The sequence below is a fragment of the Lissotriton vulgaris genome, chromosome 8 (genome assembly GCF_964263255.1).
Source record: "Lissotriton vulgaris chromosome 8, aLisVul1.2, whole genome shotgun sequence".
NCBI classification, from domain to species: Eukaryota; Metazoa; Chordata; class Amphibia; order Caudata; family Salamandridae; genus Lissotriton; species Lissotriton vulgaris.
Window position 1 is genome coordinate 1,371,650,814 of NC_141696.1, and position 22,371 is coordinate 1,371,673,184.

Here is a 22,371-nt window from a genome sequence, read left to right on the forward strand (position 1 = left end):
ACTGAGTGGTATTTGGAGTGTATGTTGCATTAAGCGCAGTGTAATTATGTGGCGTGTAATTATGTAGCACTGAGTGGTATTTGGAGTGTATGTTGCATTGAGCGCAGTGTCATTATGTGGCGTGTAATTATGCAGCACTCAGTGGTATTTGGAGTGTATGTTGCATTGAGCGCAGTGTAATTATGTAGCATATAATTATGTGGCACTGAGTGGAATGTATGTTGTATTCAATAGAGTAATTGTGTGGCATGTAATTATGTGGGATGGAGTGGTATTTGGAGTGTATGTTGCATTGGGTTCAGTGTAACTATGTGGCGTGTAACTATGTGACACTGAGTGGTATTTGGAGTGTATGTTGCAGTGTGTGGGGCCTAAAGTAGTGAGGGCACAGAGTGTGTGTGGGGCCTAAAGTAGTGTGAGGGCGCAGAGTGTGTGTGGGGCCTAAAGTAGTGTGAGGGCCTAAAGTAGTGTGAGGGCCTAAAGTAGTGTGAGGGCCTAAAGTAGTGTGAGGGCGCAGAGCGTGTGAAGGCGCAGAGCGTGTGAGGGCCTGAAGTAGTGTGAGGGCGCAGAGCGTGTGAGGGCGCAGAGCGCGTGAGGGCGCAGAGGGCGTGAGGGCGTGAGGGCGCAGAGGGCGTGAGGGCGCAGAGGGCGTGAGGGCGCAGAGGGCGTGAGGGCGCAGAGGGCGTGAGGGCGCAGAGGGCGTGAGGGCGCAGAGGGCGTGAGGGCGTGAGGGCGCAGAGGGCGTGAGGGCGCAGAGGGTGTGAGGGCGCAGAGGGTGTGAGGGCGCAGAGGGTGTGAGGGCGCAGAGGGTGTGAGGGCGCAGAGGGTGTGAGGGCGCAGAGGGTGTGAGGGCGCAGAGGGTGTGAGGGCGTGAGGGCGCAGAGGGTGTGAGGGCTAAAGTATTGTGAGGGCGCAGAGTGTGTGTGGACTAAAGTAGTGTGAGGGTGCAGTGTGTGTGTGGCCTAAAGTAGTGTGAGTGCGTAGTGTGTCTAAGTGTCAGTATAATGTAAATGGTGCTCATGTAAATCACTCCAGTGCCTTCAGGTACACGAGTGAGGGCGCAGGACATGGCTGAAGCAGGGGGCGGAGTAAAACAGAGCACGGAAAAGGATGTGGTGGGTTAAAAAAAAAAACACACATGGCAGCAAGCAGGTCAGGGGCTAGTGGGTTAACACAAGGAATGCATGTCTAAGGTAGAGCTGCTGAATTTGGAACTGGGTTCAACTCTGTGTTGCCTCGGGTCAAAAGCAGCTGGGGTGTTGTCTGTAAACAACAAGCTCTGGCATTGGGCGGGGGAGAGGATTCCTTTGAAGTGTAAACCAGCATCTATACACGATATGAGCTGCTGCCTGCTTAGAGTTCACTCTGATCTCCCTGGTGGCAGTTCAGAGCTGATATCGCTCGTTACTGTGCTAAAATATTTCAAATTAGGTGCCGTGGACGCCCGCCCTATTATAAAACACACACTGACAGAAACCGCCTGGGTCCCTGCCTCAGCTTACACCAATAAATCACAGTACTGCTACAAATGACCGATTAGTACTTAGGCAGGCCCCGTCCCTCCATGGCAAATCCTGAAGTATGGGTCCCGACATGGACCAATTATCACTATATACGCCCGCGGCGCCCGCCCCAGCAGCATACTGCGCAGCCTCAGCACGAATTGGGCGCTGAAAACAGAAGAAGCAAGCTGCGTGTGGCGCAGCAGGCCTCGGGTAATTTAAAACTCCACCTGTGGCGGTAAAGTTAAATCAATGAAGACCCCCCCCTCCCGGACTTCGGGGGCCGCAGCAGCCCACATCGCAGATCCGCCCCTGATTGTGAGCCTGAGTGAGTTGGGAGGGTGGGGGCACGTTTGCCATTCCCAATGAAGTTGAGTGAGAGAAATTACGACGACCAGATTCTGGGGAGGCGGGCAGTCGGCCTTTAAACCGGAATTACGTGCTCCCCTGGCCTCGCAAGTAAGTGTGAGATCATCTGAGTGTCACATTTTCTTTAACACTTGCCTGGGAAAATATGTAGAGTGAATTGCACGTTTCCTCTGCACGTTCTTGCACAGTTTATGGATGCAAGAAACTAATTGCTGAAGTAAGTTACGGAGCACATTTTAACTGCCTGCACTGAGAGAGAGCTATTATTATTTGTTTAAATTATGTAGCTTAATGGGGTCCGTCCGCTGCTCCATGTATGCAGCTGCTGGTTTCCCAATTGCTGCAGTCTGCAATGGCTTATATTTCACGCTGGTTTCCATCTTCGGCCAAAGCTTTCAGTGCTAAATGTTAAAATAAAATAACATTACTAAGTATAATGCAAACCATGGGGCCTTTTTGTGTGTAAGGGCCGTTGGAGTCAATTTTTTTGCCCCACCTCACCTGCTGTCTTTAATGCCGGTAGCGCCGCTCCACGACCACGGTTCTCTCAGGAGGCACAGGCCAGCTGGCAAGGCTTGCAGTCACGGTCTCAGATGAAGAGCTTGGGTCCGAGTGGTGAATATGTTACCATTGCAAATGACGCTGCACAGTGAGCCCGACTCCTGCACTGCATGCAGTACTGAATAGAACAAGCAAGAATCAAGCTCAAGTGACTGCAACGAGTGGGTCCACTACTGCTGCACTGTTGTAGCCTGGGTCCCATATGGGACAGAGAGGCGGCCGCGGCCCTGGAATCTACACTAATTCTCTGCATGCTGACTTGATTGATTGATTGCTGGCAGTAAGGAGGATCCGGGGGTCAGTGTGGGCGAGGCTGCTAGGGCATCAGTCTTTTAGTAGTTAAGCTACCTTACTATGCTGTTGATAAATAACATTGATGCTCCAGTCAATCTGAGTTGCCTGCGCCCCCTGTCCTGTGGTGTACTGAGTCTGAAAACTTTACAGTCATGCAGCCCGAGGCTCCTCTGCTCAGTTTTCAGCTGCCTGCCGTTAGTACACTTAAGTTCAGTGACTTCTTAGTTTCTCGTTGCGCAAATGGGTGTAATTTCTGATATTATTTGTATGTCTAAATTGCATAATGCTCTTGTGAGAAAGTGTCACTCATAGTCTTTAAAATGTCACTCAATTACACTGAACCTGTGAAAATGTCACACTTAGGAATCTGAAACCTTGACAGCTATGAACTGAAAGGCAGTTTCAGAAAAAAGTGTAGCCTGTGGTTCTGGTGTCTCGTCTCACTATGTTCGATTCAGTTTGCTAATATGGGGCATCCCGGTCCCTGCTGCAGTCAGGCAGAAGCCAAGATGGTCAGATGTGTATGCCAGGGGCAGTAACTCTTTCTGCAACATGTAAGGAATAACCTTTTTTTTTTTAAATATAGTACTTAGTGCATTAGTCGTGGGACTTGATAGTACTTTAAAAACTAACTTGGTGGTGCTCATTTTATTGACTTCAAAATTAAGTCATAGAATGAATGAATCTCATGTTTTATTCAAATCTTTGCTACTAGGCAGTGTAGAAGTGCAAGAGTCTTAAGTATGTCTTGTAGCAGCATTTTCCTGTTGTCGTTTTTATACTGTGAGTCAGCCCTGCTGTAGCTAGCATTGTCACAGGCACTATTATGTGAGAATCTGCTTGGAATGTAGTTTATTTTCAAAATAGGAAGAGGAGAGGACTGTGTTTGAAAAATAATGTTTAATGAAAGAAATGATCCCTCTTGAAATGGGAGGAACAGTCAGACTGGTGTTGTGCATGGAGGTTCACGGGCACTCCAGAGGAATGGAGAGACATTCCAGTCATGGGAATGTTATTGAAAGGGATATTATTAATGTCATGTAACAACATACCTATTTCTTGTACAGGAACAGCAGGCTAGCAACACATACGAGTTTCACGCTTTTTAGCATGTCCCTGTGAGAGGCACCTCAGGGCTCGACAAATGTACTCGCCCGCTCGCAAATGCGAGTGAATTTCATGAAGGTCGAGTCAGTTTCAAGGCCTACTTGACCGGCCTGGCGAGTGCTATCTGGCACTGCAATATCAGGCAAAGGCTCTAGGGGGCAGCATTACAATGGAAGCAACGACGGCATTAAAGAATCAAGTGCACGCGGTGCGCAGTGAAGGCTCTAGGGGGCAGCATGCACGCACCACCTAACTTAGTGGTGGTGGTGTGGTGCGCTGCCTATTGTTTCTGTGGGTCCCAGGGCCGTCAATCTGGTAGCGCGCGAAAGCTCTACCAATGATGGCCCTGCCCTGCCTCCGCGCGCTGTGCTGCTTAAAGTGCAACAGTGACGCAGCATGCCACAACGTGCTCTCTTCGGCAGAGTCGGGACGGACTACAGGGCGATTTGGAGGTGAGTCTTTTTTTTTATATATGGTTTATTGTAGGCCTTCTTAAATCAGGACTGCTCGGTGTCGTCTAAAATCACACATCCGTTTTAGGCCTAATGCACACGGTGTATAAGGAGTAAAAAGGAGATACCGTTGGGAGCCTGACATTCTGCCCTCACCAAATGTTTGCATTCTGCATGGAAACATTAAGGATTGCAATATTTATTATGTTGCGCTAGATTAGAGTTTTAATACGAGGGAGTTGAGTCATATCAAAAAGTGGGTCACACAACACAGCTTACTGAGTCCTCCGACCTGAGCAGAGGAGGACATTAATGAAAAGAGATGCAGGAAAAAAGAAACGTAAGAGAATTCAAACAAATGAAAACACATTGTTGTGAGAAAGTGGCGATGTAAATGTCGAAAGGAACAACCACAAACACTGTGGATGTTTGTAGTGTCAGGTGCTCTCGAGTTAATCATGCACTTGCTTGGTGTTCAGCTCTATGACAAGTATCAGACGAATTATGTCTATATCTGGTTCTTAGATACTTTGCGCGGCATCTTGAGGAAGGCTTTGTGAATGAGTATAAAGAGATACTGAAACAGCTTTACTGTTCATAAAATATTGTTGAACCTTTCACGTAAGTGGGTGCACCAATTGCACCAGAAAATAGGATGTCAAAATAGGATGTCATGCATGCCACGCTAGTGGGTGAGGGAGAGCGACTGTCATTTTATTTTTTTTCTGTCTTTATTTCCACAACAATACTGTGTAGATTGTATTTTGCTATGGGATCTTGTGCTGAAATGAGGTTTTGGTTGGGGTAACTAAATGTATTTTCTCTGATGCACATCATTTCTGCATCGTTCACAGGGCATGCTTAATAAGGATTGTTGCATTAGTCTGTGCAATTTGTTTACAGTGCGTGCTGCGCCCATATAAACTGTTTAAAAAAGGTTTGCTTGCCTTTTCCCGGATGAAGCGTCAGCATAGTTTGATTTGGCTGTTTGTGTTGCAGCGTAGGGTTTCTATACTTGCACTTTAAACGTCCGGACTTCTGTCAGTGCAAGCCTTCACAAATAAAGTTGAGGACTATAAAAGGTTTGCCATGAGTCCCTGCCTGATCATGGCTTTGGCAGCACTGTCGATTGATGGGTATGGAGTTATTTTACTGGACCAGTGCATGCAGTCAGTATGTTAAATTTGTCAGGGCTCAACCGTCCTAAGATGTCCAGGTTGCATTCTGTGTTGAAAACGTAAATGCAGGGTCAGGGACTGTGAGTTAGCCGAAACCACACTGAAGTGGGTTGTTCAAGTTGTTGGTTAAGATGTAGTGAGCGAGTCATTTGAATTCAAGCCTTTCAAGAGTGTTTTTTTTCTTTTTATAAGTGTGGTTCAAGAGAGGCGATAAAGTTGAAAGAACAAATCAGCTGCTATGTAAATGTATTTATGTAATATGTAAATGTATTTAGCGCAAACGTTGCCTGAAGAGGTTGGAGCACTTCACAAAAAAATGCATTTGAAAATCCGTCAGCATTAGCGTGATATATCCTTTCATGTGCCACCATAACACAGAATAACATTCATTCTGCGCCTATAACCTCCGTCGTGCAATTTTGAAGCGGCCTAATTACTGGAGTCGTACTTTTTGGCAACTTCAAGTGACAGCAATGCAATTACTACCACTCACTGGCCGTAGCTAATTCTGGGACCTTAAAGAGAGCCCCTTTCACTTGAATCTGTCAGGAGAATCAGTTATCTGAAGGTACAAAGGAAATAAATTAAATGTCTTCCCAGAGCTTAATACTGCTTATGCAAGTTGTAGTAGAACATTGTGCGGTGAATGTACTATGCTGTAATTTGTGAATATTTGTATGTTTCCCTCACCTTAATTGCTTGATTTTGCTTGCAAGAAAGTGTCACTCATAAGGTGCGGATTGTGCACATTGTGTGACCGCTAATTACCACACCCACAGTTTCCCTCAAAAAATTAAGTTTAGGCCCAGAGAGTTAGGCTTTGGGAGGGGGGAGTGAGCTTCAGAGACCTGATTGTAGATGTTTCCGTAAAAAGATGGTGTAATTCATTGCAGGGAACACAGTCTCATCTGTGCTGCTAGAACCCACAGGGTAGACCCCGAATGTCACATTAAGAGTATTGGTTTTGACAGTGCCTATTTCTGAATGCCAGGAGTACGTTTTGGGAATGATAAAGGTTGTGTCCAGATCAGAGAGATCTGGAAGCTTTTATTTTTGCTGCATGCTGGTTATTAGGGAGCAGGATTTTCCATTATGTGACAGTACTGTGCCTGACCGGAGACTTTTTAACTGCTATGTGCGTGCCTGCCTGGCTTGGCAGTGTTGCAGCTGGCCCGCTGGTGGTTGTTGGCGCCGCAAATGTTTTGAAACAAATTCATATGCGATCAGTTTGTGGGTCGAGTGCATTGCTGTTAGGTCGAGTAGAAAAGTCTACTCACTCGACCTGCAGGTCTAGTAAGATTTTTTAGATTTGTCGAGCCCTGCACCTGTTTAAGCAACGCAGGTTCACTGGCCAGAGGGTGGGCATGTACAAAGCATAATATAAAGGTTGATAGTACAACTTGTCTCAAGCGGACCTGAGATCTTTTATTCATTCACTACACTTGGTGCATTTCTTCCTACTCCCTCCTTTCGTTCCTTAAGTTATTTTCCTGCTCCTTTCATACTTTCTTTAATTTCTTTCTTATCGTTAAAACTTCCTTCTGCTTTTCTACCACTTTCCTTTCTTCTTTCTAGTCATCCATCACACATAGTTTGCTTCCTTTTCCCTCTATCCTTAATTTCTTCCACATTCTCTTTTTTCCTCCTTTCATCCATTACTCATTTATTTTCTCACTCCAGACCAGTACTCCCCTTCCTACCTGCATTATTGTTGCCTTCCTTAATGTATTTTTCCTTCATCCCCTTCTTTCTTTCAAGCAGCACAGTACAAGCACATTCTCTTTAAGTTGGGAAGCTGCCTCACGTCCTTGTATTACCTTTCCTAAAGCTGCATTTTGACCTTTACTAACATTCTATAATTCAAGTTGACTTATAAGTTGTTCTTATAGACTTTCCATATTTTATATTATATTGATTTGCATAGCGCACTAATCACCCAAGAGGGTATCCAGGTGGCAATGGGCAGGTGTGTAGGTGTGAGGTACTCGAGGCGATTATGTGAAAACTCTAGAAGTAAGGAGGTGGCTCTGATATGTTGAGGTTTGTGGATGTTGATAGAGCCAATAAAGGAAGTGGGTGGAGCCATTAGAGAAAGTGGGTGGAGCCAGGGAAGTGGGTGTGGCCTCCTACAAAATGAGAGCACCTGCACTTCATATTTTACAAATTAAGCACTGGGAGAGAGGCTCACAGGCTGCCAAATGGTGTGCGATGTGCACGCGCACGCACACATGCCCTGTAGGCAATCAGCATGGAAAAGCCTTTGGAGCATTTTTTAAAGCCCCTACTTAATATCTCCCAAGCATTGCTAATGCAATGGCTTAGGCGAGATCTAAAAAAAGTAGTGGGCGTGTTTACATTAACTCTCGGTCACTAAAAAGTTAAAATCACCTGCATTTAAATTACAGCGATAAACAATGTCACAGCACTTAATAAGTTAACGGAAAAAGGGGAGGGTAAGGTATGTTAATAACATTAAACTTTTCGCCCAAGTGTTCTTTATTTTCCAACCATTAGCAATGAGCCAAAATAATCTGGAGCAAGTGCACTTCAGTTAAATTCAATAAAATGCATTGTCTCATTTCTAGTTTCAAAATCAGGCACCAAACATTGGCACTGCAAGCAAGAATGTTATTGGGAAAGTGGCATTGTGATTAATAAGAGTACGAATTTCACAGGGCACCAAAAATTAAAAAATGCTGCATCTGCTCGTCCTCAGATCTCCAATTGCAATAACAATTATGGATGATTTAGGAAGAAAACAGATTGCACCCAACAAACATGGTATCTGTTAATATTGCATACACACAAAGGGCAAAAAGGTAAAGATCAAACCTGGGTCTTCTCTGCTGCTGGAGCTAAGTCACCGAAGACCAGATACACACCACCCTCACCCGAAGCCCCAGTCGACCCCACCACCGCAGACTCCGCCGCCTCCAACCTCAGACAGTGGATCGACGACTGCGCCAAGACTCTCGCACCACTCGAGAAATCCTTAAACAGACACACCAACAAGAAAGCTAGCTGGTTCACCGCAGACCTCCAAGCAAACCTGCCGAAAACTAGTGAAGAAATGGCACCGAGAACAGACACAGGACAGTCAAGCAGCCCACAAGAACGCCATCTGCAGACACAACATCAGATCCGCCAAAAGAGCCTCCTTTAAAGACCGCCTAGACAACAACGCGCACAACAGCAAAGAGCTCTTTAACATTGTGAAGGAACTCTCCAACCCCAGCTCCAACACAGACATCCCACCATCGCACGACTTGTGCGACTCTTGCCACCTTCTTCCATCGCAAGATCGTGGAAATCCACAGCATTTTTAACAACCTGACCGCCTCGACAGCCACCGAGACCCCCAACCTCACGGCAACCACCCACATCGTTCCCCTGCCCTCCTGGACCAACATAAACAACACCATCAAGACCATGAGCACCATCCACTCCGGCTCTCCGTCAGACCCACGCCCACACCACATCTTCAACAAAGCAAGCACCACCATCGCACCCCATCTCCGCAAGGCCATCAACGCCTCCTTCAGACCGCGACCATCTTGGAGAGCTGGAATCACGCTGAGATCAACACCCTACTCAAAAAACCCAAGGCTGACCCGAAGGACCTTAAGAACTTTCGACCCATCTCCCTGCTCCCGTTCCCAGGCAAAGGTCATCGAGAAGACAGTCAACAAACAACTGACCCGATACCGTGAGGAGAATAGCATCCTGGACCCGTCCCAGTCCGGGTTCCGCAGCAACCACAGTTTCCAAACTGCCCTCATCGCCGCCACCAATGACATCAGGGACCACAGCCCTCATCCTCCTGGACCTGTAAGCCGCCTTTGACACGGTCTGCCACTGCACCCTACACAAACGCCTCCACGACGCAGGGATCCGAGACAAGGCTCTGGAGTGGACCACCTCCTTCCTCTCCGGCAGAACCCAGAGTGTCCACCTCCCCCCTTTCCGATCCGAAGCCACGGAGATCACCTGGAACATCCCTCTGCCCAACATTGTTCAACATCTACATGGTGCCGCTAGCTAACGTCGCCAGACTCAACAACCTCAACATCATCTCCTACGCCGATGACACCCAGTTGATCCTCTCCTTCACCAAGGACCCCTCACTCCCAAAACCAACCTCCACGAAGAAATGAAAGCAGTCGCTGAATGGATGAACAGCCGTCTGAGGCTAAACTCTGTCAAGACTGAAGACAACTCTTGGTGGCCAACCGCACTGGGAGCAGCACCAACACCCACTGACCACGCATGCAACCTGAGGTTCATCCTCGACTCAACACTATGACAAAGCAAGTCAACGCCATCTCGTCCTCCTGCTTCAACACCATCTGCATGCTCCGCAAGATCTACAGGTAGATCCCCCACCGATAAAAGAACGGTCACCCAGGTCCTCGTCAGCAGCAGGCTGGACTACAGAAATGCCCCGTACTCGGGAACCTCGGCCAAACTCCTGAAACGACAACGCATACAGAACGCCTGATCCTCGACATCCCTCATCACAGCCACATCCTCACCCCATCTGAGAGACCTACACTGGTTTCCAGTCAACAAGAGCATCACCTTCAAGCTCCTCACTCAACACAGGACCGGCATACCTTAGATGACTCACCTTCTACACACCGAACCGCCAGCTCCGATCCGCTGACCTCTCCCTCGCCCCCGCATCCGAAGAACGACCATGGCAGATAGTTCTCCCACCTCACCGCCGAAACCTGGAACACCCTCCCCATCCTCCTACGGCAGACTCCGGTCCTACTAACCTTCAGCAGGCTACTCAAGACCTGGCTATTTGAGCAGTAGCAACACCCCTTCCCCTTCGCCCCCCCTCCCCCCTCCACGCCTTGAGACCCTCATGGGTAAGTAGTGCGCTTTACAAATGTTCTAATTGATTGATTGATGCTCTCTTGCAGCTCCTGTGTCAAAGTGTAGGAAAACGGCCACCAATGCTTGGAAAATTTAAGAACAAACAAAATCACATACCACACTTAAAATGTCCTCAGTTTTGGGGCCAACGTTGAACACAGCAGTTGGGTCATGGGTGTAGAGCCCAGCAGAAAAAGCTCCTTTCTGTGCGGATTTCAAGAGCATTGTAAAAGAATGTAGCGAATGAGGCATAATGGGGCCAGTGATCTCCAAGCTGAACTGATCTTTGTAACCAGAATTAACCTGGGTCCTCACATTTACGCTTCGAGCCTGGAAAAAAAATAGAATGGTTAGCGATCAACATCATTGATAAATAAACACATTTATAAGAACTGTTCTACATAAGTGGTACTTGGGCTTGAAGTCAATTTACTGGAAAAGTAACAGACCATCAAGAAATTAGACCTACAAGAACACGCCTCTCCTCTCCCCTCCTGTAGCTACTAAAAAAATTGTGCTGTTTGTGCAGTTTTACCTATAATGCTAGCCAGTAGAGAGACTAGTTAGAGTATATTCTGAGTTTATTAAATCCCAGAGGCACCTCCAACCAGTCCACTGAACCTTTTGTGATCAGATGTTCATTATGATGATGGTGGTGGCTGTAATGTGCGGGATATTGATAAATGATTAGTAAACACCAACTCACATAATCACAGATGATGGTTCTCATAACAAGACTTGACTGAATTGGTATCTACAACTTAGGTGAAAATCCTGCATATTTAAATATATTTGGAGCCTCCATACCTTAAGTGTTTGCATTGTGGCACCCCGAAAAGCGTTCGGAGACAAAATTGTTGGTGGAAGCCCCGCTTGAGGACCCGAAGCAGCCACTAAACTCTTACAGTTTATCAGGAAGTTTAGCAATGTAAACGTGTTCGTCCCTTTCACCATCACAACCGACTCAGGCTTATGATCCATTTTCACTTCATTCTTCTCTTTAGAGCTAAATAAATGTTTAACAGTCAAGGAACCTGAACAGTAAAAATGGATCAAGAACAGACGAGGGGGATTTCAAAACAGGCAACAATGCCGTCAAAGCAGGTGCACAATCTCAAAAATCAATGTAGTATGAAAGTAAAGTGTTTGACTGAAGTCCTAATTCCCACCCAGTAACAACAAGAGTGACAATAACTTTTCATCCGCTGACATGACAAAAACTATACCAGTATTAAAGGATACAGTTTAATAGAAATGGAGTCTGGCTTTCTGATCTGATTCTGAACACCCATCTCTTCAAGCCAGGAGAAACCCTCGTCGTCATCACTTTCTGCTTGTACTCTATGAAAAAAGTGAAATAAAGTTAGTAGTTGTACGTTAAAAACATTTATGTAGAAACCACCAATTGCTTGATAATCCGATCCTATGTGTTTTTCTGGAATAGAATCTCCAGAACAAGCAAACTAACACCATACTAAAGATGACAAAAAAGAGTGATCTCTACATGAGTGTTTGTAAAGGATTAGGCGGACTTTCAGCTTTTCAGGACTCTACTGAGCTCGAGTGGGTAGTTTACAAGTGGAACAGGAAAAAAAACATCAAGCAATGGCTACTTATAGGTAGTATGTTTGTGAATCTGAGTTTTTTCAACTGTTTTGAATATTTAAAAAAATTAATTCAAAGAAAAGGGTCGTTAAGGTTGGTGAAACATTCCTAGGGTATAGCTTTGGGCACTGAACGCGGAAAGCAAAAAATAGGACGGACAGGGGAAAGTGGGAATGGATTCTAATATTTTAAATCAGGGGTCTCCAAACCGGTCCTGGAGGGCCGGATCCATGCCAGATTTTTTGGATATCCCCATTGAGATACATTAAGTAATTTTTAAAATCTGGCATGGATCCAGCCCTCCAGGACCGGTTTGGAGACCCCTGTTGTAAATGAACAGTAAAATAAAAGTAGTACATGCAGAAGTAGTAAACCATCTGAAAAAAACAAAAAGGAAGATCTGTTCTCCCCCTCCCCTATATGTTTAGTACAGGAATGCAGGGAGGGCAGTAATGCAACTAGGGATGTTAGGCTGAGCAGAGAGCTATTGTATAATAGTCCATCCAATAAAACAAAGCGGAAAACTCACAATTCCTGCTGTTGTGCCTTTGGTTGTGGAGTCTTGAATTTTACGGACATCTGGACCAGTGAATTAGATATTGAAATTGTATTATTCAAACAAAGTTAACTAGCTGCCCAAGAAACGTGTGAGTGTCCAAGTCGTTAGCTCTGAGACACAGGCTGTTGAATGAACGTCTGAACCAATTGCTTATGTAATCTCTAGAGGTGCACATTTTACTGAATTGCCTTGTCAACCACTTCCCATCCCCAACTGGTGACCTTGGTGGAAATCCACTAGAGTAGTCTATGTAAATTCTGTAATCTCAAGAGTATTCTGAAGAGAACACATCACATTTCGAGTGCTGCAAGTTCAGTAGGAATCAGACAGAGTCCATCCTCTACATAAATTTGTGTAATACAATATCAAGGTCTTAAGCCTTGCATGCCTCTTGACATAGAGGGGACATTGTGAGTGATTAACTTCTTGACACTAAACGAGAGGGCAGGCAACAGTCCAAGTGGCTATGGGGGTCTCTTAGTCGAAGGCCGTCTTGCAGTTATTGGCGGCTTTGATACCAGTGCAAGTGGTGACTGATGAGAGTTGGGGCCACCGCAATAGCTTAAAAGTAACCTAGCAGCCCATGGATAAGATTTCTCTTTGTTTTCTTTTGGTAGAATGCTAAGAAGTAAGCTTCTTTAACTTTCCTTTTACAACAGATCTCATAGGGACCTCCACTGACATAGCTGAAATCCTAGGACTACGACACCAAGGCTTGATTTTAGATGCCTACATTCTTCATCCTTAAATCAATTTGAATTTTATCCCCTGCTACATCATTTGCAAAAGCCCATACAGAATCCATGTCGATTTTCTTCACGCCATCCACTCTGCCCATCTTTCTAAAATACTTGGAGCAACTTTCATACATTGAGACCAGGCCGCAGTAAGGACAAGTTCTAAAGGGCTGGTCATCTTAAAGAAAGGTCAACTAATTGCCTGTCCAACCTAAACATGAATGCGTTTGATTAGTAAAACAAATTTGAATTCTAAATGAAATGGTATTTTAACTTTTCTGTTCCCACGAGAAAGACCAGGTTATGAAGGATTAAAATACTATAATGAAGCAACCTAGGATTGACACTAGCCAAGATTTTGCCACATGTTTTAAAAACAAACTAAAAAATGGCTAGATTGTTGGAGTTGTGGGGAGCTGGGAGGGGGATAGTATTGATCCGTGTGATATGCGGTTGTCATTATGTTGGAAGGACTGTGACTGAAATGAAGAGCACAGGAAATCTGTTCGCCAGGAATGTGCAAACCCAGGTTGTACATGCTACATAATCAATAATTCCAATGACAGAAAAAAGGTATCCAGTGGCTGAGGTAGCACACACACCAGGTAACTTCCAATTCAGGAGGAAATTTAACAAACAAATCTTAATTTTTATTTACAACATACTCCTCATCTGCACAGCTGTTGATCGTTTCAGAATCCTTCAAATTCATATTTGACGTTTCAGACCCTTTCTGTTTCTTTCTGCCGTCAAACTCTGCTTCAACCAAAGGCAAGGAAAATACAATTCCTAGGTGATGAAGAAAAAAGAAAATATTTGGTTGTAGGGTACAGATACTATGTTAATCTATAATGCTGATATCCCACAGTAACAGAAGACCATAAAACATCTCTACCTTCATTCCTCATGGCTTCTCTTAAGCCTCGGGTGGTGGGTGACATGATGGCTGTAATGGTATCACTTCCGGCAAGGCCAGCAGCACGAAACAATACAGTAAACTGATAGGTACAGACATAAAAATATGGACACAGCTTCGCCTTCAGCAGATTGTACAAGGAAGTGAAACTAAGAGCCCTGTGGGATAATGGAAATGTGGGTTACTATAAATATTTACTACAAGGAGAAAATAATTCCCAGTAAAAGAAACCTAAAGCTTAAACTTAAGTGCTGTGGTAAAAATGTACAAAGGCAACACCATGAACAGAAGAGTTAAGTCACCTTCGAGATTTAAGCAAGAATCACAAATGCTTGTTTACGGACATGTTCAAACAATAAGTGATGAACAAAAAAGGAAGAAAAACATTGGTTTTTGAGAATGTAAACATCCCTGCTCCCATTCCCGGTTACGAATACCAATAAAAGCTAAATATTGCTTATAAAACATATTCACCAATAATCTAACAAATGCTATGTCAAGATGGATTTAAAATGGCTGGAGGTAGCTTGACTGCTGAAGATAGCAGTCGCTCTAATCTGAGCTCCAGTCTGAGACCTCAGGCTAATCCTCAGTCTTCTGGCGGTCCAGAACCAAACTTGAATCTCCGATCAGAAGGGAAGCTGCTAACATCAGCCTGAACAGAGCGCCGGTCTCTCAGGCTGGCAGGCCTCAGAGATCTGGTAATATGGGGCTGCTACTGGTGTGCAGGACAGAAAGACATAGCAGTTAGAGAGGAGAGTAGGACAAGGCCACAGAAGGAAAGGGATTCGCAGGGTGGCAGGGTGAATCTCCCGCCCCACAACTCACCTCAAGGACTTGGAATACACAGACATGGGAAGCGAGGTGGGCTAGTTTGGGACGGCCCACACCCCAAAATCAGACGAAGGCATGGAGGTGCAGCAGGAATCCTGGGGCCTTGTGATCCCTACCAGACTGGTGCATGACGTGGGTGAAGAATCTGTGCCCATGTGCATCCTATGGAAAGCAGATTCTCCATATTGCCACCCTTGGAAAAGGGCATTAGGTGGCAACTGCTAGCAAGGTGAGCACACCCTGACCTGGAAAATGAGGAGGCAAAGACCCGAGAACAGATATAGGGTCTGTGGCCTAACAAGTTTTCCTTAAACCTCCCCTTCCAAGACCTGCTACAAGAAAGCATTGGGCCCAGGAGGAGAGGCAATACAGCAGGACAGGTGAAAAAACCAAACAGTAAAGGCTATACTAACTTTAGTCCCCAGAAGCCGAAAAGGCCCTTCAATGTACATCCTACTCAGAATCCATTACCCAACCCCTCCAGTATGTCAGGGTGGATGATGGCAGCAAGATAGATACTGGGTTAAAGTAACACTTAACTGGGGGGTAAAGGCCAAGAAAGGCCAATAGGATTTGAGTGGGGGAGCTCCTTTCTTACCCCTCCACCAGTAGGGTCCTATCCCTTACAAAGAAAGGCCCACCTGCAGCGCAGTGTCACCACCCCGCCCCAAAAGGGCAACCTGAATGCTAAATAAGAATAGGAGAGGAAACTCCCCCCCGCTTCCCCACCCAATAACCCACATCAAAACCAGGGATGTATATATGCAATGGGCCAGGGGGTAAAGTCGGGGGAGAGGGGGGCGGGGGAACTGTTTGTGCCCTCCTGCCAATCATTAGACCAAAGGCAAGAGCTAAAAATAGAAATGGACACCAGAGTCAAGATCTATATTTTTTTATCAGAAGACCTAGCGCTGAAGAAGACATTGAACTGCTACCCCCAGAAGAGACACCCACTCCACCACACTACAAAACCACCAAGACAGTGACACAACTCATGTGAAGGTAGTAGTGAAGTCAGATAAAATTACAAGTGGATCAGGACTCTCACAAACACCTTGTGTGGACTGACACCCACTAGACCCTGCTGATCCAACGCACATCACTATCTCATATTAGGCAAAGGGACGAACTGCAGTTTGACACCCCATGGTCAAAGACAAGGTGGAACCTCCACCCACTCAAAAGAAGATTATACTGGTGGGTTTGGCAGATTGGTCTATCCAAATCACAACAAATCTTCCCCGCCCAAACAACTCAGAATAACGAGGGAGGTGGACACCTCAGTAGCAGCAGCTATTCGTCAAAAGATCCATGAAACAACAATCACTGGATGGCAATATCAACAAGATAAGCCTGGATCTCTTGTTGCTGCATCACAACCTATGTAATGTGGTAGACAGTATAAGACCAGTCAAAAGGAAGAATCTCTGGCACTGAAGACATGATCCAAACTCTCCAAAGTCACATCACTAAGGGGCAGATGTATCGACATCCTGATTTAAGAATCTCAAATAGCGATATCCCATTCATTTCTATGGGCCAGGATGCCCATAGGAACGAATGTGAAGTTATTCTTAATTTGCGATTCGCAAATTTGAGAATCGCAAATTGAGAATAATTTCAAGGGTGCAAGGGTGTCATGAGGACACCCTGATGCACCCCTGAAATTCACATATGTGCGCATACGGTGCACACACATGCCCTAAGGGCATGTTTGTGCGCCACATGGCACATTCACAAATGCAAAAAAAAGTATTTGTGAAAGAATTCGCAAATTACCACCAACCTGAAGTTGGTGGTAATTTGCGATTTCTTAGTGAAAAATCGCAAACATTGAATGCTTGATGCATACCATTTAAGGAATCGAAATTTGCGATTCCTTAAATGCTTACGCAAACTTAAGGAATCGCAAATTTGGCGATTCCTTAATTTTGCTAGGCGATTTGCATCATGCATACCATTTTGCGAATTTTTGGTCGCAAACGCTGCTATTTTGCGAATCGCAGCGTTTGCGACTAAAAATTACTTTGATCATCTGCCCCATAGCTAATAAAAGTAGTCAAGGAATAAGAAGACAAAGTCGAAGATGCAGAGAGAAGGTTCAGGCTCAACAACTTTAAAGGGGTTGAAAATGGACTGCAGTCATGGTTCCATCATAATAGCTGTCCCAATGCTTAATGGTGGAGTGGGAACTTTATCCTTTGCACCAAGGCTCCTCATCACATGTACCCTTACCTACAAAGATAGAACTGCGATACAGAAAGCTGCTAGGCTATAGGGGACTACTTGCTAGGATTCCTCCAAAGTCATGATTTTCTCAGATTACACACTTAAAAATCCAGCAGTGAAACAATAACTAAAGGCCATGCTGTTAAAATACATGCTACTATTAATCACTAGACCTAAAGTGATTCACATAGGAAGGTCACACTTTAATACTCCTGAAAGAGCTTGGGACTGTGCTGAAGGAAATAGGAGGAGAAACAAGGCAATCCAAAGGAACCCATATGAGCACAAACCAGACACTTAGGGCCACACAACAAAGGAACAACAAACCCAAGCTCAGAAGATGAAGGAAAGGGGTAGTACAAACAATGGTGAGCACCACACAGCCAAGGTCAAAGAAGCAACAGAGGACTGTAGACCCAAAACTTGAAAAGGTATTAAATGACATACCACTCCACCTTCCACCTGCAGGCCAAAACTACATCCAGTCAGAGGTCAAACCGGAGCACACACTTAACTCATGGCCGTCCATTAAACTTATGATTTAAGTGGACATTAAGCTACTCAATATTCGGTTCTGTTATACGATGTTCTACCGTTCAGGAGAAAGATGCCTCTTGGGTAGGAATATAAGGAGGGAGGCAGTGAGGTGGGCGAAATTTAGTCTCAACCTAGCTCAGCGGACAACAAACAGCCATCCCAGCCCTCTTAAAGACTAGTGGTGAATGGTAGTAACACGGACACTCAAGCACATCCAAAAACCTTTCTTCAAACGTTAATGGGTTAAATCACCAAATAAGATAGGCGTCTTGCAGTACATCAAACGCCAAACCCCTGAGGTACTATTCCTAAATAGTAAACTAGGAATTTCTGAACATGGGTATGCCTAGTCTTCGACTCTGGCTCCGGAGATGTGGCAATCCTTACACACAAATCCTTCTCCTTCACTATAAATCAAGAACACGCAGACCCCCTTGAAAGCTTTGTCATCATGTCCGGCGCTACTGATGGACAGAAATGGACAATCTATTTCTTCTTACACTTGCCCTCCTGGACAAACCCTGCGTACATTTACCAACCTAAATCACTTAAACAGTAAACGCCTAATCGGAGGAGACTTCAACGCCATAATGGACAAACTCCGAGACACATTGCAGTCAATGTCCTCAACCACACACCGCCGACCATGCCGCCTTACTTGGTGAATTCCCTGGAGTGAGTTGAAGCCGAACCCACCTGCCACCAGGAAGAACGGTCACATGACTTTTCTTTTAGCATACAGAATCCATTTCCAAGAATATACAATTGTTTCCTTCCCGTGATAGACACTCTAGACATAGCAAGGTCAGAGATACTCTCCCAATGACTATTGACGACTCACTGATAACATTATCCTACACCGTCAAGGCTAAAGAGACAGAGTACTATGGCGCCTCAGTACAAAGTGGCTTACAGATGAGTACTTTGTGGACTCCAGGAGGAAAGCTGCAACTGAATATTTTGAGGTAAATAAGGGTTCAGTCCGATAACATACTTCTTCGGAGGTGTTCAAGGAAGTTATCTGGGGTACAGCCAGGCCCGACATCAAGCGGAAGGAGACCTAATATTAGGCTAATATTACCACATTAAAAAACAAAGTTACCATATTAGAAACAAGCATTTGCAATGCAATAGGTCTCGCATTAGGAAAGTTTGAGCTATTGGCATTGTAAATGACACATTTTTTATTTATGTGTTGGTTTTGAAAATAGCGAAATTAATAGCTTTGTCATTTCCAATGCCAATAGTTATAACTATTGCAAATGTGACACCTATAGCATTTGTAATGCAATATTTGTTGTATTTACGTGACTTAGATGTATTAATATTACAAATAACAATGGCTTAATAATTAATACTTAAATAAAAGTTATTGTAATTTATAATGGCAATAGCTTAAACCTTTGTAAATAATTTTTGTGAGGCTTATATTCAGTGTATTTTATTGTGACGAAAATACAAGAACAGAAGTTAAATATTAACATCTTTTTGTGACATTTGTAATACAACTTGAAACATTGAGAGAACATATTTGAACCAGTTGTTGAATGGTTGCATAGATTGATGCTGTGGTGGTGCTGAGTGATGTGGTGGCGACGAGTGACGCTGTGGCGTTCAGTGATGCTGTGGTAGCGCATAGTGATGTTGTGGTGTCCCTGAGTGATGCTGTGGTGGTGCTGAGTGATGCTGTGGTGATGCGATAGATAGATAGAGTGAGTGTGATAGATAGAGTGAGGGCAATAGATTGATAGAGGGAGGGCGATAGAGTGAGGGCAATAGATAGATAGATAGCTAGATAGATAGAGTGAGGGCGATAGATAGAGTGAGGGCGATAGATTGATAGAGGGAGGGCGATAGAGTGAGGGCAATAGATAGATAGATAGAGTGAGGGCGATAGATAGAGTGAGGGCGATAGATAGAGTGAGGGCGATAGATAGAGTGAGGGCGATAGATAGAGTGAGGGCGATGATAGATAGATAGTGTAATTATGTGGCGTGTAATTATGTGGCACTGAGTGGTATTTGGCGTGTATGTTGCATTGAGAGCAGTGTAATTATGTGGTGTGTAATTATGTGGCACTGAGTGTGTAGTGTATGTTGCGTTGAGCGCAGTGTAATTATGTAGCATATAATTATGTGGCACTGAGTGGTATTATGAGGAGTGTATGTGGCACTGAGTGGTATTGTTTGGAGTGTATGTTGCATTGTAATTATGTAGCATATACTTATGTGGCACTGAGTGGTATTGTGTGGAGTGTGTGTTGCATTCAGTATAGTGTAATTATGTGGTGTGTAATTATGTGGCACTGAGTGGTATTTGGATTGTATGTTGCATTGAGTGCAGTGTAATTATGTGGTGTGTAATTATGTGGCACTGAGTGTGTAGTGTATGTTGCGTTGAGCGCAGTGTAATTATGTAGCATATAATTATGTGGCACTGAGTGGTATTATGAGGAGTGTATGTGGCACTGAGTGGTATTGTTTGGAGTGTATGTTGCATTGTAATTATGTAGCATATACTTATGTGGCACTGAGTGGTATTGTGTGGAGTGTGTGTTGCATTCAGTATAGTGTAATTATGTGGTGTGTAATTATGTGGCACTGAGTGGTATTTGGATTGTATGTTGCATTGAGTGCAGTGTAATTATGTGGCGTGTAACTATGTGGCACTGAGTGGTATTTGGAGTGTATGTTGTGTTGAGCGCAGTGTAATTATGTAGCATGTGTATTCTCTGGTTCAGAGGAGCATCATTCCTGGCCGATACTACATGTTTTTGGTGCTGCGACCTGGAAACCTAAATTTTATTCTGCTGTTCAGAAAGCACACCGCTCGCACACTGCTGCCCACTAAATCTGAGACCTGCCAGATATCAGGAACTGTCCCTTCAGATGTCTCCCAGGCCTGGCTGTGGATGTCTCCAGGGCACAGATGTGCTTTAGAGACCTACAGCTCAGAAGACCATATGAGCCATTTATATTTCAGAGCTCGATAAAATCCATACAGTAAAATTAGGTAATATTGCCAGTGTTTGAGCGCTAAGAAAGGTAAAACTGTGATAGCTAGCGCTGTTTGTATTATAGCGTGTGCATTTTGACAGAGCTTTTGAACTCAGTGTATGAAACATCTTGCATCCAAATTCATATCCTACTTACTGTTGTAAAAAACGCGCTTTCTACTAGTTGCGCAGTTTCAAAGCGCTGTGAGTGCTTCTAAGTATTATATATAGCCATGTTTATGTAGGGAATCCTGGCTCCGCTGCTTGGGCATGTTACTTCCCTTATCCGCCTGGAATGGGAGCGCCTGAAGTTTCTAGACTCTTCAGAGCGCTGGGGGGAGGAGGAATGATGCCCTGATGTCAGTCGAGAAGGTTTTGCATTCCTCTTTTATGGCGTACCGATTTGGGGGCCCACAAGGACCTTGTTTTCCTTAAGCCCCGGGTGGGCCAGGTCCCGTGGACAATGTTGATAAATACGCTGCCATATAAAGAGAATATTTGGTGCCTGAAAGTTGCATGCCCCGATCCACTGTTCTCCCACACAGGCTTACACATACCACACGCAGACACAAACTCACGCACCACCCAACACGAGTATATACACAGCTGCCCACAGTGCACACACGTCCCAGACATGAAACAATTGTGGGGTTTTTCTGTAGTATCCACAACTAATAGCAGCCGTGCCTCTAGCCTACATTGCGACTGCAACCCGGGGGATTGCAAACCAATTCCAAAAATCGAAATAAACCGACGGACAAGTGACGGATGACACATAATATATATATTGCCTCCAGCCGTGTCGCCCAGAAAATGAAAGAAGCGGAACCAGATTAATGGCGTTAAAATTAAATAAACCAATAACCACAAAATTAAGTTTCAGTTTCACATTCTCCATTCCAACGACGTGAACTGTAAACCAAGAACCGCTCTGTGCTTTTCAAAAAGCAGCACACGGTAACACGAACAGGTGTGATCTTGAAATAAAGGAATCATGCTTTAAGTTACATTGCAATTTGTCTTCCAAAATCAGACTGCGCTGCGACTGACTTGACCCACTAGTGATCGTGTGTGCACACTCACGCCGTTGCGCATGGTGAACGCTTGTGCTTCTCATTGTGTTTAATGTCTGGGAGATGTGGATTGCTCGTCTGCTGTAAAATGTCCCCCTTTTCCTGCTCAAACACGGTTTTAATTCAAATCCCGTTATCGCATTTTTCCTAAAAATCACAGCTGGCGCCGCTCACAGCGTGCAGATGTCACGCACCACTCCACCAAACACAAGTATCAGCCCCATTGTGTGAGCACGACGGGATACACAGGATATATGCACCTCCTCCATCACACCAGATGGTGCCAGCACCTCATGTAATCGCCTACCGCACATGGGTAATGGGTGGCATCTCAAAGAAAAGTCAGCTACCATTTAGTGTCCCCGATCATCAACACTTTCAAGATGTAGCGCCTACATTAAAAACTAGTGTAAAACGCTCCAATACCTTTGTGTTGATTTCGTGCTTAAAAAATAAATACCGCAAATCACTGCCGGCCTGCGACCAGGAAGTCAGGCAGGCCGGCGCGACAACAGGAAACAGGAAGTAGGAGGGCGGGAGCC

At 44.9% G+C, this 22,371-nt stretch overlaps 1 protein-coding gene across 1 annotated transcript in view; it reads right to left on the reverse strand.

Annotated features, from left to right (window-relative positions):
* Positions 1 to 22,371, reverse strand: part of DONSON (DNA replication fork stabilization factor DONSON) — a 108,730-nt gene that overhangs the window by 31,788 nt on the left and 54,571 nt on the right. Inside the window, exons 5-9 of the mRNA XM_086935340.1 lie at positions 14,141 to 14,319; positions 13,911 to 14,034; positions 11,587 to 11,685; positions 11,152 to 11,350; positions 10,462 to 10,674 (exon numbers count right to left, since the gene is read on the reverse strand). Coding sequence (XP_086791466.1) covers positions 10,462 to 10,674; positions 11,152 to 11,350; positions 11,587 to 11,685; positions 13,911 to 14,034; positions 14,141 to 14,319 — 814 coding nt within the window. The remainder of the gene's footprint in view (positions 1 to 10,461; positions 10,675 to 11,151; positions 11,351 to 11,586; positions 11,686 to 13,910; positions 14,035 to 14,140; positions 14,320 to 22,371) is intronic.